The 16,942-nt window shown below is 31.3% G+C and overlaps 1 protein-coding gene and 1 long non-coding RNA gene across 3 annotated transcripts in view; one reads left to right on the forward strand and one right to left on the reverse strand.

The window, feature by feature from the left end:
- The window catches only part of shams (glucoside xylosyltransferase 1 shams), a 53,706-nt gene extending 37,008 nt beyond the window's left edge, over positions 1-16,698 (reverse strand). Inside the window, exon 1 of one of the 2 annotated variants that reach the window (XM_040722582.2) lies at positions 16,516-16,698. In XM_040722582.2, coding sequence (XP_040578516.1) covers positions 16,516-16,681 — 166 coding nt within the window. In that variant the 5' untranslated portion in view covers positions 16,682-16,698. The remainder of the gene's footprint in view (positions 1-16,515) is intronic. The other variant, XM_071891905.1, reaches the window with a different exon arrangement.
- On the forward strand, positions 736-1,136 carry LOC139906672 (uncharacterized). Its single transcript, XR_011782380.1, has 2 exons — positions 736-867; positions 925-1,136. It is a non-coding gene; the product is annotated as an uncharacterized lncRNA (long non-coding RNA).
- Positions 16,699-16,942: the final 244 nt, after the last annotated feature.

Here is a 16,942-nt window from a genome sequence, read left to right on the forward strand (position 1 = left end):
TCTCTCAAATGGATGTCCATTTAATCCGTCTTGGAGTGTTGTCTTTCGATGAAATGGAATTGAAACGAAGTTATGACTATTCTCAATCTTTTGATCAAGTCTTTGGCCCGAACAGGAAGATTCAGGTGGCAATAATTACGGGTTCTTCGTGATTCTTGGAAGATGCCTGTTTATTTTGATTTTGACAAAGCAATGACTATTGAAAATCTATTCGGTATCATTAAAAAAATAAAAGAAAGTGGAATATCTGTAGTGGCCATAGTATCTGATATGGGTCCCTCAAATGTGGGATTGTAAAGGACATTGGGAATATCCAAAGATTCTCCTTACTTTTGGAATCCATTCAACACATCCAAAAAGGTTTACGTCTTTTATGATACACCTCACCTCATCAAACTATTGAGAAACCATCTCTTGGATAAAGGATTTATGTTGTCGGACGGATCTACCACCACAAAAAATGATTTCCTAGCATTGATGGCAAAAGATTCAAACGAACTAAAAATGGCTTATATGATTAAAGATATTCATTTAGAATACCAAAATAGTCAAAGACAACGTGTATATCTAGTAACACAACTATTGAGCCATACAACTGCCTCGTCGCTGCAATATCTATTTCCTGAAAGTAAGCCTCAAGTGGATTTGATCAAAACAGTAGATTCATGGTTCGACGTCTTCAATAGTAGGAAGCCTTTTGACTCCAAAATAAACTTGTGTGGATTTGGTAATCATAATAAGGAACAGGAAGAGGCTCTTAAATAGATGAAAGAGTATCTGGGAATATCTTAAATGTATCTGGGAATTGTTAAAGGAAATAAAATAATTCTTTTCCAACGTGGAATTTTGATTTCCATTGCCTCCTTGGTAAACTTATTCTAAGACCTGAAGAGAGCATCTAGAATCAAATATACATACTTCTAGGTTAAATCAAGATTGTCTCGAAAACTTTTTCTGCCGCTTGAGGGCCTTGGGAGTATCCAACGGCCACCCAACTAGTGTTGATTGTATCAATAAACTAAGACTAGTTGTTTTTGGCAAAGCCAACTGACTTCATATTGGGTCCATATCAGTTCGAATAGAAGAGGTAGAAACCTCATCAAAGGATAACTTTCTTGGTTGTTTAATTAATGAAATAGAACCGGAAAATAAAGAAACGGAAATAGATTAGGAAGAATATGAAGATGCTTCCCTTTTAGCTACCGAGTTGGCTATAAATCCGGTTTCGGAATTCGAAGCACCGTCAAATTCTTCCTCCTCATCCTATGACTGTGGACTTCAAGGATTGGGTTATATCATTGGATAGTTGGCCAATAAGTTTTCTTTGAAATATCCTGAAATGGGGTTCAAGACTAAAGATGATCCTTTTTGTGATTCAGATATGACACCGTGGATATCAGCATTATCTGAAGGAGGACTGACATAACTTAAAAATTCCTTCCTCACTCAGATAAAAAAAATGATGCAATCTTTGAAGTATATCATGGACAGGAAATATCGAGCCAACCTAATGTTATTGAGACTTTAATATAAATTCTTCAAAATTTAGCCTGAGATTTTCCCCAAAATATTATTAGAAAGTACTCTTGTCTAAGAACATTTATAAGAATAAAAACCCTGAATATTAGTATAAATTTAAAAAAGAAAATGAAATTTGTAGAAAAATAAATAAATTATACCATAATATTTACTTTTTTTTTGTTATAATTAAAATCCTTTAATTCTTAAAATTCTATATTACTTTCTTTGTTAGGAAATAGTATTTAATTTAACTTTATCTTTTTATTTTATTTCCTAAAAATAAAATAACTAATATCCACGAACAGCTAAGTATAAATTTATTAAGGAGATAAAAACTCCTAGATTGGCCAATTACCTATAAAAACTTTGATAATCTAGGCTTGGAGATCCTCAGAACTCTCAATTATTTTCATATGAAAAAATTACTCATTCTGCTAAGCAACAGTCTGACTCGTTCAAGGTATATAAGCCTTTGTACCCACTATCGTAAATTATGATAATTATTACATCTACAGATGGATATATAAACCCTTACATCCTGCTATATATTTTATTACTTAAGTAGTCGTTCTAATCTTTACTTCTTTACTTGTTCCCTGTATGTACATTGTGAATATTAAGTAGGAATAAAGTATCTCTAATAAGTTCTAGATGGGAATCTGAAGTATTAAGACGTTCATTTATTGATCATAAATCCTTGATTCGGTATTCCCGTGGTTCCCCTTTAGGAATCCCTCATCGTCCTTCTTGTGTCACTAGCGTGCCTAGTGCCTTTTTGGGCCTACCCTTTCAGCAACGAGGAAGATAAATTATTAGTGGTTTATCATCATTCTTAAATAGGTAAATACACATCACATCCTATAATAATTCAAAACGTCAATCTACTAATTGTATACTATAATTGGTATTTTAAATCCAATGTAATTATCTATATCAATGAATTCTTAGATAAGGAAGGGAAGTTTCAGCTTTTGAACTATGATCTAGGACACAAATAAATAACAAATGAAGAGAAATATGTAGTTCCATGTTTCGTGAACTGAGTGGAAAGATCCTTGAAAACTGTAATTATGCATTAGAAATCATTAGAACTAGAATGATCTATATCAATAGAACCTTTGATAGACATCAGGTCTAGTACTTGGACCGATCTGACAGAATGAAGTTCTTGTATTATACTAACTCTTCCTCAATTGTATGCCGGGAAAAATCATTAACCTGGCGCATGTGGACTCTTAGAATGAAGTCGTTATATTATGATAACTCTTCCTCAATTGTATGCTACAAAAAATCATTAACCTGGCGCATTGTGGACTCTTCTTGGACTTTAGGATATGGAAACTTATACTGGACTCTATACTACAATAATTCTCCTTAAATTATGTTCCACGATAACTTAGTGGCACGAGGACTCCGCTTAGACTTGATTTTACAATAAATCATCCTATACTCAAACATAGTTATTCGTCCAGACCGATGAAGAGTTGCCTACTTTAATGTAGATTATATTTAGTGAATCAAATAAATAAATACACTTTTTGCTTCAGAATCGAAATACATTTTTTATTTGAACAAATTATTTTCATTAAGTTTAAACATTAACAATCTAAATTATTTGGAGCATTGAATATATTCTGATTATATAAGGCTTCCTGCTAACGCACTTTTAAGTTTTTAACTCTTCATTTATCATATTTATATCCAATTACTTTCTTGTTCCCATGAATTTTATGATTTACATCAGAGATGTAATTTTTTGCCATACAGTTTAAAAATTTTACATACTATACATGGAACATATTTGTTAAAAATATGATACTCCTCACAATCTTTTTCGGCAATGCCTGAAACATAACAATCATTTCCAAAATATTTAAAAATATGTTGATATTTCTTAGATGAACTTATTTTATTAAATATTGCCCGGTTATCTTATAAATTTGAAAAAGTTTGAAATATAACAAGTTAGAAATACAAGATCTGATGGATGTGTAAGTTTATCAAGCATTTTTGATATCTACCTCATCCAGTAATTCTTGTGCATGAATTTTATTTATAAGATTATTTTTTCATTTTACATCCCTGTCAATGAGTGATGTTTTGCTCCTCACTATTTTGGCTGGGTTGAAAAATAGGAAGACATGTTTTGAAACTGGGTTGAAATAATATCCTTGTTTAATATTTTTATAGAGATATCCTTAAACCAATATTTGTTCAGATCCTCGGATTGAATATTACAGTCGGGAGATAAAAAATGCAGGTAACATATTAGCAAAATATTTTGAAGGCTCTCAATTGTTATAAGAGAGCTTTAAACGACTAAATAGGTTATTTAGATGAGTAGCACTGAAAAGTGATAAGGATTGAGAAGTGTGTTAAACACAAATCCTGTTTAGTCAAATAGGATCCCCAGAACAAATTGTATGTGATAACGGGGAAACGTTTAGATTAAATAAAATGGGTAATGCTCTGAGTAAACAGGGGTCAAAATTAAAATCTTATGTCTCTACAGAACCCACAGATTATAAAGCTGTAGAGTAGAATGGTGCAAATTCCAAGTATCTTGGGCGTGTTAAAAATAAGAAACGGAAAATTAACATGGAAACTCTAAAAAATTTGTTCAATGTTTTGGTTCATCTTTTCTCTTTTGAAACATTAAAGTACATGTCTTAGTTGCATAACATTGTTCAAATAATTAGATCCACCTAAAGAAACTAAAAGTGAAAGGGGCGTCAAGTACATATATCAATAAGGAATATCATTCATTTTCTCTAATTCTGATTTGTCTCAAATCTATTAATTGAACTATATTTATCTTTGGAACAATTGATTGTTATCAAATCTCTTTTAACATCTATTATAAAAAATAGATATATTTAATTTATATTATCACAATGTTTATGTAGTTTGCCTTTAATTACCCAAATAAGTATGAAACCTACAAAATAAATTCACGAATGATTTCCTTTCCGAAGGAAAAAGTTTGGAGAAAGTTGTTGTTTAGCGCTGTTAGATGTCCCAAATGTACTCCTACAGATCATTCAAGTAATTGCAACTTATAGATTCCTATTAAATATATCGTGTCAAACTCACTTTGAAGAGAATATGTTTCGTCGTAGATATTTAGAAGGACAATGGCTTTTGGCACACTATTTACTTCTAACTCTTTTTGAGTATGAGGAGAAAAATAATAGTCAAAAATCTTCATTAAATAAGAATAGAGTAGAAGGGGCGCTTACAAGAAATATACCAAACTTTGCTTTAAGTCATTCATACTCCAATAACTTTTCATATTCACCCAATGATCCAATAATAAAAGTGAAAAAGGTTTTCTTAGGGATTCAATTTCATTTTCCTCAACTGGTCAATCAATTTGGTGTTGCTGCAATTCTCAATTGTCTTTTAAATTTGCCAACCATTCTTTATGTGACCCCGTTTGTCTAGGTCCTTCTGGTTAAAAAACTCCCAGTCTAAAAGATAATCCCAAAACATTTTATTTTTGATCTAATGTTGGACCAAAAAGCGAAATTATATCGAAGGAGTCTATTTTATTTTTATCAATGGAGTTTAATATGACTTGACTATTGGTTGTAATTTTGTGACCTTGAAATCTACCACTTGCTTAAATGAAAAGGATTTCTTCAAATAATTTAATTGTTTCTTGTTCAACATCAGCTCTTGTACAAATATCACCCAAATTAGTTTTTGTCAAGAAAATATCGACTGCATTTGGATATTCCTTTTTTAGTCGTATGGATGGAAACAATGGTGTTATATCAATTGATGTAATAAACTTATAAGCTTTGGAGTGTAAAATTAATTGCATAATATGTATGTGGTATTAAATTTGGAACAGGTAACAAAAATGTGTTTAATGTGATGCCTTTGTTTTTTTATCAGGCATTGATACGTCTTTTACAGTTATACATTTTCTTATTTATTGTTAAGGTTTTACACAGGACGACTCTTCAAAAAGTAGGTTGTGTTATTAGTTTTTCTTGGAATTCCATTGGATTATTTTTGCAAATTTGTTTTTGATGAAGCCTCAAGTAATAAAAGATTTTCTTACTTAACTTTTTTCAGAACCTTTTCTAATTAGAAAATGGTATGTTGTAATTATTTGTCATTTGATGATTTTCACCATTAAGATATTTCCAGAGTATTTCAACAAACCAGCACTTTTGTGCAGAATCATGCAATACTGTATCTTACATACGTTCTATTGCTTAGAAGTCCATTGTCGTTAGTGATTGAACATCGGGTTCATGTGTGAAATACCCACATGTTCTCCTGATCAATACTTGTTAAACTTAAATTTCCGAACAATATTATTATAGATAACAGATAATTCATAATTTACATGATCAGTTTCTTGAGAAGAATGTATTTTTACTTTTGTTACATTGTCAATTCCTATTTGTTGTCGAAACCGATTTAATGAAACATAATTATCAATTTATTTTGTTGTACCATTATGATCATCTGCAACGTTCATTCTCAGAACGTTGACACCCACGTTGACATACCATAGACACCCACTTTATCAGTTCGAGAGTTATATTAATCATTTGATGACCAGAAACCCATTGGGCTTGGAGGTACCTGTACTTTCCCTCTGGAGTAAGATTTACTATCTTCATCAGTTGGTATCTGAAAATAACCTTTCAATGCGTCCAACTTGAAAAATACTTTCGATGTTGCAGGAACTGAAGATATGATGTCAGAAGCAGAGGAAAATTGATGCACAATACGTTCCTCAACTCTTTTCCGCTTTTTTTTACTCCATAATTAGTCTTATTTCATTTCGACCTTTATTGGGAACAAAAAAAAAAGCGGCAGATATATAATTCTTTACTTCTTTGCACTTTCCAATAACTCCCATCCTGTCATAATTGTGCAACTCCTTAGTTGCAATGTTTTCGAAGTTTTATTTAGACGCATTATAAACTCCAGGACTATTGACGTATTTAAGGGATGACAATATTTTTTCACTAGAACATTTGATGTCAGGAGTGAAGTGGTTCTTGAATCGGCTAAAATATCAAATTTAAAATTTTTATTAACTATGATTTCTGCTCTGGATGTTGGTTTTGATGAAATGAATATAGACCAGACGGTATTGCATTATGATTTCCTTTGATATGGACTTTGGCAAACTTTGGCAATGGGTTAATTTTTTCCACATTCTTCGCATTTTTTTTCAACAATAGCATATTAGTGAGACTCTTCTTAATATCATTCAGCACCATCTCCTGCTCTCAACCCCAATACTATCCACTAGTATACTTTAAAAGTTCACATAGAAGTTCCGTCCTGATCAATAAGTCTAGCAAGAATTTCAAAAGCTGATTGATAGTTCCTTTCAACCTTCTCACCTCACTAAAGTTTTCGGGAGCTCTCATCTTCATAATTGCTTCAACCTTTTCATTTGAGCCGGGAAATATATCTGTTCCCAGAGCAAATCAGCACTTCTCCTTATTATAAATAACTCCAGGATGTTTCAGGTTCCCTAAGGCTTATACCATTCTTTCATTGTGAGCCTCTTTATTCTTCTGAATGCAAAAATTTATAAACAACTCCTATAAATTTACTTTGAAACTTTCAGGTCCCATTTGATACCGAACCGTTTCTTTTTGTTCAGAAACCTTCCAGATGGGGATATAAAAATCGTAAGTTTTCTTGATTCGTCGTCTTAACGCATGTGATGGAATCCTACATTGGGTTCACATTTCAATATAATCGTGGCTCCATAAGGCAATGGTATAACCCACTGTAAGAAGCATAAGATTTTCCCTTCTCACTGCTGGATTCAATTTGGTTAGATCGATGCAAATCCTAACTAAATACTTTTGGATACTACCATAGGAAAACACCAGTCCGATGGCTCCATACATCCTTCAACGGTATCTAGTTTCATGAGATTTTCTAATACTAGAGATAGAAGTGGAATTTATGTCGTCCTTGGAGTTACATTCGATTCATGTTTAATTTTATATTCACCTTCTAAATTCCAAAGTCCTTCAAACATAAATTTGAATTCCCAATAAGAGAACTAATTGGATCCGTGATCACAAACTGAATAAACATTATTAGTCATATCGGACTACTGGCGTCTCTTCCAAGTAAAAGAGAAGAAGAAGAAAGCACATATTATTTCTTCCTATATGCTTTTGTCTCTTTTCTTAATATCTCCCCAACATACACCGATTACAGTTAACTTCAGATGATCCGGTCGGCTCAGTAACTTCATGTGCTTTCTTGTAATTTATTTACTGAAATAACGATGATAAACACTGTTGGGTATGACTGTATCATCAGTCCCAGTGTTCAGTTCACTTCATTTATTGTCATTTGCTGTACAGTTTTTTCTTGTGTGATTCTCTTTTCCATAATACTGGCAGAATTTTCTCATCGATCCATAGTTTTGAAGGTCTGGTTTTTCACTTTATCCTAATGTCCATTTTCTTTCTTATGTATTCGGATTCTAATCACCTGAACCTTTGACTCATTTTTAATGTCCAGAGCCAATCTTCCTGAACATTCCTCTGCTCTGAAGTCATAGGCCTTTTTCAATGTAATATCACTTTTTTCAAAATACTATCCACCGGTATGTTAAAAAAAGAAACCAAAAATTAACTTGATAACCCTGACATTTTGAAAAGAACAGTTCAATAGTGATGACTTTTTATTAGATTAGCTGTGAGCGGCCCTCAGAGGATTGGAAAATAAGTAAACACAAATCTTACTCCATGTATGGTGATAACATTGGCATAAATTACTTCGAAGTCTATCTTAGACTCTAGTCTTAGTCGAACAAAGACTTTTTATCACAAAAATAATCATAACTTCCCAAACAATGTTTTTAGTGATGAATCTTTATAATACTTATTCAATATCTTAGTCAGTTTTTATCAAGGTTGAATGACTGACCATATATTCAAATTTGAAGAAAATGATACAATCCTGGATCATTTGTGTCCTAAAATGGAATTGCTTTAAATAAAGGCATAAGAAGAGTTGAAGATATGTATCTTTTTTATTGCAACATAAAATTGCCATGTCCTCTAAATATTGAAATCATAAAATGTATCTCAATTAAAAATTATTATTGGCAGAAATCGCATTCGATATTATGATGTAGGGCGTCAAAAAAAAACAACATAAAATATAGTCGAATCAAGTCCTGATGGTTTGAATTTTATGTTGGATATAAAGAAAATGCATTTCTCCTACAATTTCCCACTCCATATTGATGGTCATCCAAATCTTGTAAAAGTCATGGAATTATATAATGTTAGAGCCATGCCTTATTTTTACCCCATCACAAAATCAATAGGATTGTAGGAAATAATAGTAGAGGAAAAAATGTCAAGGAAAAAATGGGAGTGGAAGAAATGGCAGGAGAAAAAAAAAGAGTCTAAGTGGAGAAAATGGCAAGATTATTTTAAAATATCACCAATATAATATATATTTAGATAAAAGAAAAATAAATAAACACGACAGCACTTCGAATGAACGAAGAGATAATCACTTAATTTTTCCGTTACTCATGGATTGACGAACAAACATTAGAATAATATAAGGCAAGAGTAGGGATTTTCATTTCGTTATGATCCAGGATGTTGATGAATAAGAGGCTGTTGGCTATGGCGAGACATACCACTGTGAAGATTAGGGGAGGTAGTCAAAGGTTGAGTCGTCGGAGAGTGCGAGGAAAACTGTACAGCTCAGTACAGTTGGAGTAATCTGAAATTGCAGCTTAACGATTGTCTTCGTCTCTTCAATTTGTGATAAAATAGATAGGTTAAATTGGTCATAGGTGAATATCTAGTTATACGCACTCTTCCATACACTCCTTCAAAATACACTAATGTTATTAAATATGAACATAAATTTTTCATGCAATAATATCTGTTATTTATTGAACATGTTCGACCAAAAATTTGTCAAGTTAAGTTAACTTGATTGCTTTTAATGCTTGACTTATAAAACAAGAAACTGATAAAAAAGTGGGTGTCTATGATCTGTCAACGTGGGTTTCAACGTTCTGAGAATGAACGTTGCGTATAATCATAATAGTACAACAAAATAAAGTGACATTATGTTTCATTAAATCAGTTTCGACAACAAATAGGAATTGACAATGTAACAAAAGTGAAAGTACATTCTTTTCAAGAAGCTGATCATATAAATTATGAATTATCCGTTATCTATAATAATATAGTTCGGAAATTTAAGTTTAACAAGTATTGATCAGGAGAACATGTGGGTATATTCACACATGAACCTGATGATCAATCACTAACGACAATGAACTTCCAAGCAAAAGAACGTGTGTAAGAAACAGCATTGCATTATTCTGCACAAAAGTGCTGGTTTATTGAAATACCCTGGATACTTATTGAGCATTGTCGTGAGCATGGCATTACGTTAAACAAAGACAAGATCTGCATTGAAGTTCGTAGGATTCATTGTCTATAGGGAGGGGGTTGGAACCAGTCCAAGCTAAGGTTAATTCAATATCGATTTTTTCCATCCCTCACAACATTTTAGAATTACAAGGATTAGCCTATTAATTCAAAGTTGGGTATCCTGATATTACTCATGCCACTATGAAAGTGAAAACAATAATTAAAATCTGGAGTAGTTTTTAATTACCTGAGAAACATGAAAACTCATTCAACAAGACCAAAGAAATTCTTATTTGAAATACAATCGTCCGACATCTTGATACAACAAAAGAAGCAGTCTTGCTACAAGATGCCTCACGCCTACATGGAATTGCATATACTTTGTTTTAGATAGAAGACAACAGAAACTACGTATAAACTCAATATGGCTCTAGATCTTTCGTGGAAACCGAACAAAGATATGCAACAATTGAATTAGAAGCTCTAGCAATCATTTGGGCTGCTGAAAAAACCCGATTTTTTTACATGATTATGAAATTCTGGTTTGGACCCATCATAAACCACTTCTGTAAATTTTGGATCCATCTGATATACCTAACGCTTATGTGGATTGAAAGAAACAATATTTAATGACAAGTTCAAGTTAGAGTTGTGTAAAAGATCATAGAAGATACTTTATCCTGCTCACCCATTTTCTCTTTGCCAGAAAAAGAAGAAATACTTTTATTCCATAATAAAGTTGAAGATCCTTTTCTTTAAACTCTAGTCAAGATTAATTGGCGGAGTAGGATTATCCATAATCGACGTAACCTTTTCAAGTTACATAATGCTCCCACATGTATCACAATAGAGAGCTTCTCTCAAGCCTACAATGTCTTAACACAGATACCTTATATATAAATTGGAATTACAAAATGGGTCAATACTCTTAAGAAATTTAAAACCTGTTAAATGGTCATGATTTGCAATGAAACTATGTCGTCTAAGAGATTCTGCCTTAATTGGTCTGGAAAGTGAACTTAATTTGAATGCCATTTGAAACAATGTCCCCTTTGAAAGCGAAAATTCAACGTAAAGCATGGTGGACCAAGTAACTGTATAACTTGAGGAGAAAGGTCAAGAAACCTGAAAAAAAAGGTAAAAAAGACACAATGTGCAACTGATAGTGAAGCTTACTATAGTTCTAAAGGAGAGATAATAAGAGCCATAGAACTAATAATACGTCATCACTGGAGAAAGAGATAAACTGAATTAGAATACTAGCAATTCAACAACAAAAAGGGAGAAATAATTATACATTAGATGTTTTAAAAAATAGCGAAGGAAACTTTTCAGTAAAGTATAACTTGAAAAAAAATTATTTTTACTCATTTCAACAACGCCACTCTCCATGGGTCAAAGAAGGGAAAATTATAGCATAAAAGAAAATTTGAGGAAAGTGAAGAATCAATCACTATGGTTGAAGAAAATTGATGGAGTATTCTTGAAAAAAAGATTGTTAATCTTTCAAGAATCTTAAAAAACCAGGACCTTAGATGTTCAATGTAGAACTTCACCGTAAAATCCTCATTCACAAAAGGAATTTGAAACTGTATAAAAATAATATAATTAATTCCAATTTTACTACAGACATGACCAAAATGTTTATCTTTTGAGATATTTCACCCCATATCGTTAATCAACCAATTATGGCTAAGTTGATGGAAGTTTACGCTGGAAAAGTAATTCCCTCTGGCTTCTCCATCACCAAGTCAATGGAATCCCAAAGTAAAGTTGGGTTGACCAAGATTTGAAAAAAAAACTTGAGAGGAAAACTATACTTTTTGTATTAGACGAAACTAAAGACACTCGACAGTAGTCCATGACTGCATTGTTGGTCGGCCTTTGAGATTTTGTCGGCTTTAGTAACATTTTCTAAATTAATGATATAAGAACGGCCCAAAAAATAACTATGCAAAGGACCAACAAACACTGCAGTCATGGACCGCTGTCGAGTGTCTGTAGTTTCGTCCAATACAAGAAATATATCCTACCCCTCAATTTTTTTTAAATCTTGATCAACACAACTTTACTTTGCGACTCCATTGACTATTTGATTATTTGCAATAACAGTGTGTCCCATACAAGACACCATAGATGACAATGGGTCTGTTAATGACTTCGTAGAGCCAAAGAACTTTATCTGAGATTAAACCCCACTTATATCTTATGACTGCCCTTGTCATGTTTCATATACGAGAACACTTCAAGTTTTTTCCAGTGTTCGGTCCAAGTGAGTCCTTGATCAAACACCTCACCTAGGTACTTCATTTGAGTTGCCTAGTTCATAATTTTTCCATCCATATATAATTGTGGAAATTATGTGTGTATTTAGATCTTAATTTATATGCTTTTGAGAAGACAATAGCACTTGATTTGGATGGATTAAAGGTGATACCATTTGTTTTCCCCAATTCCAGAACCAACTCTATAGCATCTTGCAACCCACTTGGATGTTTACCACTTATTAATAGAAGGATACCATCCGCATAAGTACATAATCTGCATTATTAAGGATATCAACGCAAATTATGTTACAAAAACGTGTCGAGGACTTCAGATTCGATAGATAAACAGCAGTTTTCTGATCCATACGATCACCTCTTTCCATTCATTAGTTCAGAGCATTACCATTATAGGACAAAACACCAATGATCCACACTGTGTCGTTTTCAACTTATTTGACAAAGCTTTCATCCTTGATAACCACAAAGTAAGATATTGTGTTAAAGAGTAATTAATATTTAATACTAATACATATAATAGAGAAACCGTTCCTACCTATACACCATTGATAGGCACGAAGTCGGTTGGAAAATTTTCGTGAGCTTATGAAAGAAGCAGAGTAACACTGAGGATTTGTTATGGGATTTTAGGTGTTAGTCCTCGTTGGACTCGGATTTGAATTGAGGATAATCATCGGAGTAATTTTTGTCTATGAGTATAGTCTTACTTCTTCCTATGTATATACGGAGTAGGATTTGTGTTTTCTTTCTTTCCAACTCTGTCAGGCCTGCTCAAAGATAATCTAATTAAACGTCATGACAGCTAAGCTGCTCTACTCTCAAATATTCTTCAAATTGCGAGGGCTACCTCATTAATTTAAGTAAGGGGGGGGGGGATGTATAATATTCACCACTGGTTCTCTATCATGATATCTAGATTTTTAATTTACCTCTTTTATTAAATGACAGGCACCATTATGTCAATAATGGGAATCCTGTTATCCTAGTTTTCATATACTGCACCAGAAAATGACGATGCCAATTTAAGAAACTGCGTAAAAGACAAACCATGGAACTTCGGCCTACAAACCGACAGAACGAACCCATTAACTCATTTTTAATTATCTATACTTGCATGACCACAATCGTGCAGGATGCCCCACTTGGCTTCTTCTCTAAAAAAAATGGTGGAGAGATGTCGAATATGAAAAAGCTGCTCATAAGCAAATACAGTGAAGGAAATTGAAGATAACATGTGGGAATATATGTATGACTTTTTTTTCTTTATTATTGATCTATTTATCTAAATCTAAATATAAGAATTTTATTCCTATGTATATATTAATTAACCGGAATTAACTGTTCATAAAACAGATTATAATAAACTTATCCCACAAGCCTTCAACACCTAATCTCTGAATCAAATAACATTATACTATATCCACAACAAATGGATAAAACCCAAACCATTCCTGTAACTTGGTTATGCCAAAGGACTTCTCTTTAAATTAAATTCATGTATTGAACTTAAGAGCTGTTTTCTTCAGATATTGGTTTCCAGGGGTACCTTCGTAGCAACCATTTTCTGGAATTTTGCGATTGCCTTAGACTCAATTCTCAAGAATACATTTTGATTTTCTTTTAAAAAGCTGTAAAATCATTCACGTTTCATAATTATCTTTGGAAATAATTACAATATAGTGCTTCTAGCAGAAAAACAAAGTTTCTGTGGAAAATAGTTTTACATCTATTGATCATGAAAGTATTCGTTTCTCTACTTGGTTTAAAGCTCTAGTGCATCTCTAAAGAATATATAGAGATACAAAGGTTTCTTTTGAGGATGTTGTTATGGACTTAAGTAGACGTCAGCTGCTGTCGGGGGATGTTTATGTATTTATATATTAGCAGCAGTACCTGGCATTGTCCAGAGTCACGAGGTTTCGTCAACGAGACACGACTTCCTTCAAAATATAAATTTGCTTAATCAACATAGAATATAACTTCCAAGAAATTATTAGTCTTAGACGATGTTTTTTATTAGTACATTTGCAAGTAAATACTCAAGGAATAGATTTTCTCTCCTCAAGAATGAATTAAATATCAGCTTGAGAGAAAAAAAAAACATTGTATAGGTACCCATCATAAGTAAAACTTATTATTTTTTATTTTAGGGAGGTTAATTTTTTAACAGAGACAAAAAAAAAAAAAAAAAAATTACACGGAGCCTGAATTTTGGGAACAGAAAACTTGAAATTTTGTGGAGTGTGTGCTCCTGCTTTATCCGTTCTTATAAACCAATAAACTCAAAGACTCTATTTCCTCTTTGGGAGAAAAGTAGAGCAGAAAAAAAAACCGGTGTTTTAAATAATGTTTTTAATATAAATTTATTCAAGTTTTCCATAAAGGCTAGAAAAAAGTATCCTAGGTGGCTTTCGAACAAACCTCCTTCCTTTTGTATTTTAATACTTTTACTCCATCAGGGCAAGTTCTTTCAGTCTCGAGTCCTTCATGGTAGATCTCAGCACATCCTTAATATAAAAATTGTCCTTGTGGCGTATTGTGGTGGACTTGAAACAGGACTGTTGGTACTATACTTCTATAATGAAGCCCTTCTTAGTACACATTCTTTTATTCCAACTCTCCCACTGAAACTCTCCCACTGGACGGAAAAATGTCCAATAACCACAGATCTAATATTTCAAGGAAATTGCCGCAGTTTTTGGTATAATATTTTAGATGAAGGAATTAAACTGTGTACGATGAATTCTAGAATTAATTTTTCCATTTTTATTTTTGTTGTGATGTCAACAATACAAAATTTTAGTACATATTTATGATATAAAATATTATATCTAGTTGCTTTTAATAATAAACCCAATATTAATTTATTTTTATTGTTTATTTTTATTTAGTTTTTAAATTTATTTGTAATTTTTTTATAATCCAAGAATATACCTATATGGAGATGTAAACAAATAATGCTAATTGATTATTTAATCTATGTTTATTAAGTTTCATACCTAACAGGTAGTTATACCTTAGTTATATTGTCATACTAAAAAATTATGGAAATTAAGATACTCATATCATACATATATTTTCAAATAGTTTATAAAATATAATTTTGTATATCTAATCCTGACATGCCAATGTAATAAATATGATCACTCATATTAAAATTGGGTCTCATAGTTTGGAATTAATTGCTAACTTATGAATAATTATCATTAATACCATCATCTTTTGCAAGCAAAGATAAAGATTAATACTTTTTCGCAAACTTCAATATTTTTTTGCATAACGTTTTTTTAGAGCCATATTTTTTTTATGCACATATTTTAGAATATATTTATTTCAAAATGATCTTATTTTTGGAAAAGATAAATTTAGAAGGAAATGCAAATATTATGCAAATTGTGACAAAAAAATCCAAATTTTTGACAGATTTAAAAAAAAATTAAACTCTTTCTTTATGACAAATATGACAACAGTATTTGAGTCAAAGACCCCTGTAGTTACGAACCTAGTTAAGTCAAGAAATGTATACTACTTTTAGTACAAACTAATTTTTACAAAAAGGCCAACACTTGGTACTTGGAAAAAAAAACTGAAAGATCAGAAGTCCCAATAGTTGCTTTAACGTTTAACGTAAAATCATCTGAATTCATGCCGTTTTTTTCGGAATATATACATAGTAGATAGAAAATCAGAAGTTTATGAATATATAATATAAGATGTAAAAATATACATTAATGATTTTTTTGGGCGAAAAGTAGAAAAATATGTGAGAAAAAACGCGTTATCAAATTTTTTCAGAAAAGGACAGATAAACGGGAAAAAGTAAACATGTCCAAGTATTTCATATAATAAATAGTATTTCATTTTAATCTTAAATCATTTAAATTTCTAATAAAGAAATCTCAGTCTCAATAATAAATTTTTTAATAGTTATTCAATACATTAATATAAATCATTATTATTCCATGTTTTTTAGTTGAACTTGAATTTTAATGTTACATATTCTCAAGTAAAACTAAAAGTATTACTTTGATCATAACAATATTTATTGTATTTTCCCATTTAGACAATTCATATTTGTAAAAGGAAACAAGTATATTTATTATTGGTATAAAGATACATCCAAGCTAGCAAAAATGTTATAAAAATTTCTTGACTAAGTACATTTATTATCATAATGAATATGTAAACGTTTTTAAGCTGAATGAGTTTGTATTATTCTTGTTATTTTATAATTGAGTCTTCAATTAGTTTTTTTATTTTTAGTTTCTAATGTGTAAAAAAAATTGTAACAATCTTACCATTACTTTGTTGTTTATATTTATTTATGCTCATTTCTTTTATTGTGTTAATTACATTTCTAACATTATTTGAGTTATCAACATTTAACCAAACTATCATTGGGATAAGAGATAATATAAACCACCTTTTTTTGTGGCACATGTTTTCTGAACTGTTACCTTTCATAAAAGCAAAAATATAACGCGTTGTGTGTTGACGAAAAATATAACAACACTATATTTTATGTAATAAAAAAATCATATACGTTTTAAATTAATATATAGTCTAAGGAAAATTCACACTATAATTTGCATTTTGTAATACAATTTCCAAGGTTTCTAATACGAAAATAATATAAACTACAATCAAATGAATGAAAATTTTTTTAAATGATAATTTAAAAAATAATTTTAAAATAAATCCTGTATAAGGAAAAAGATAGTTATA

Source organism: Lepeophtheirus salmonis, chromosome 12 (genome assembly GCF_016086655.4).
Source record: "Lepeophtheirus salmonis chromosome 12, UVic_Lsal_1.4, whole genome shotgun sequence".
NCBI classification, from domain to species: domain Eukaryota; kingdom Metazoa; phylum Arthropoda; class Copepoda; order Siphonostomatoida; family Caligidae; genus Lepeophtheirus; species Lepeophtheirus salmonis.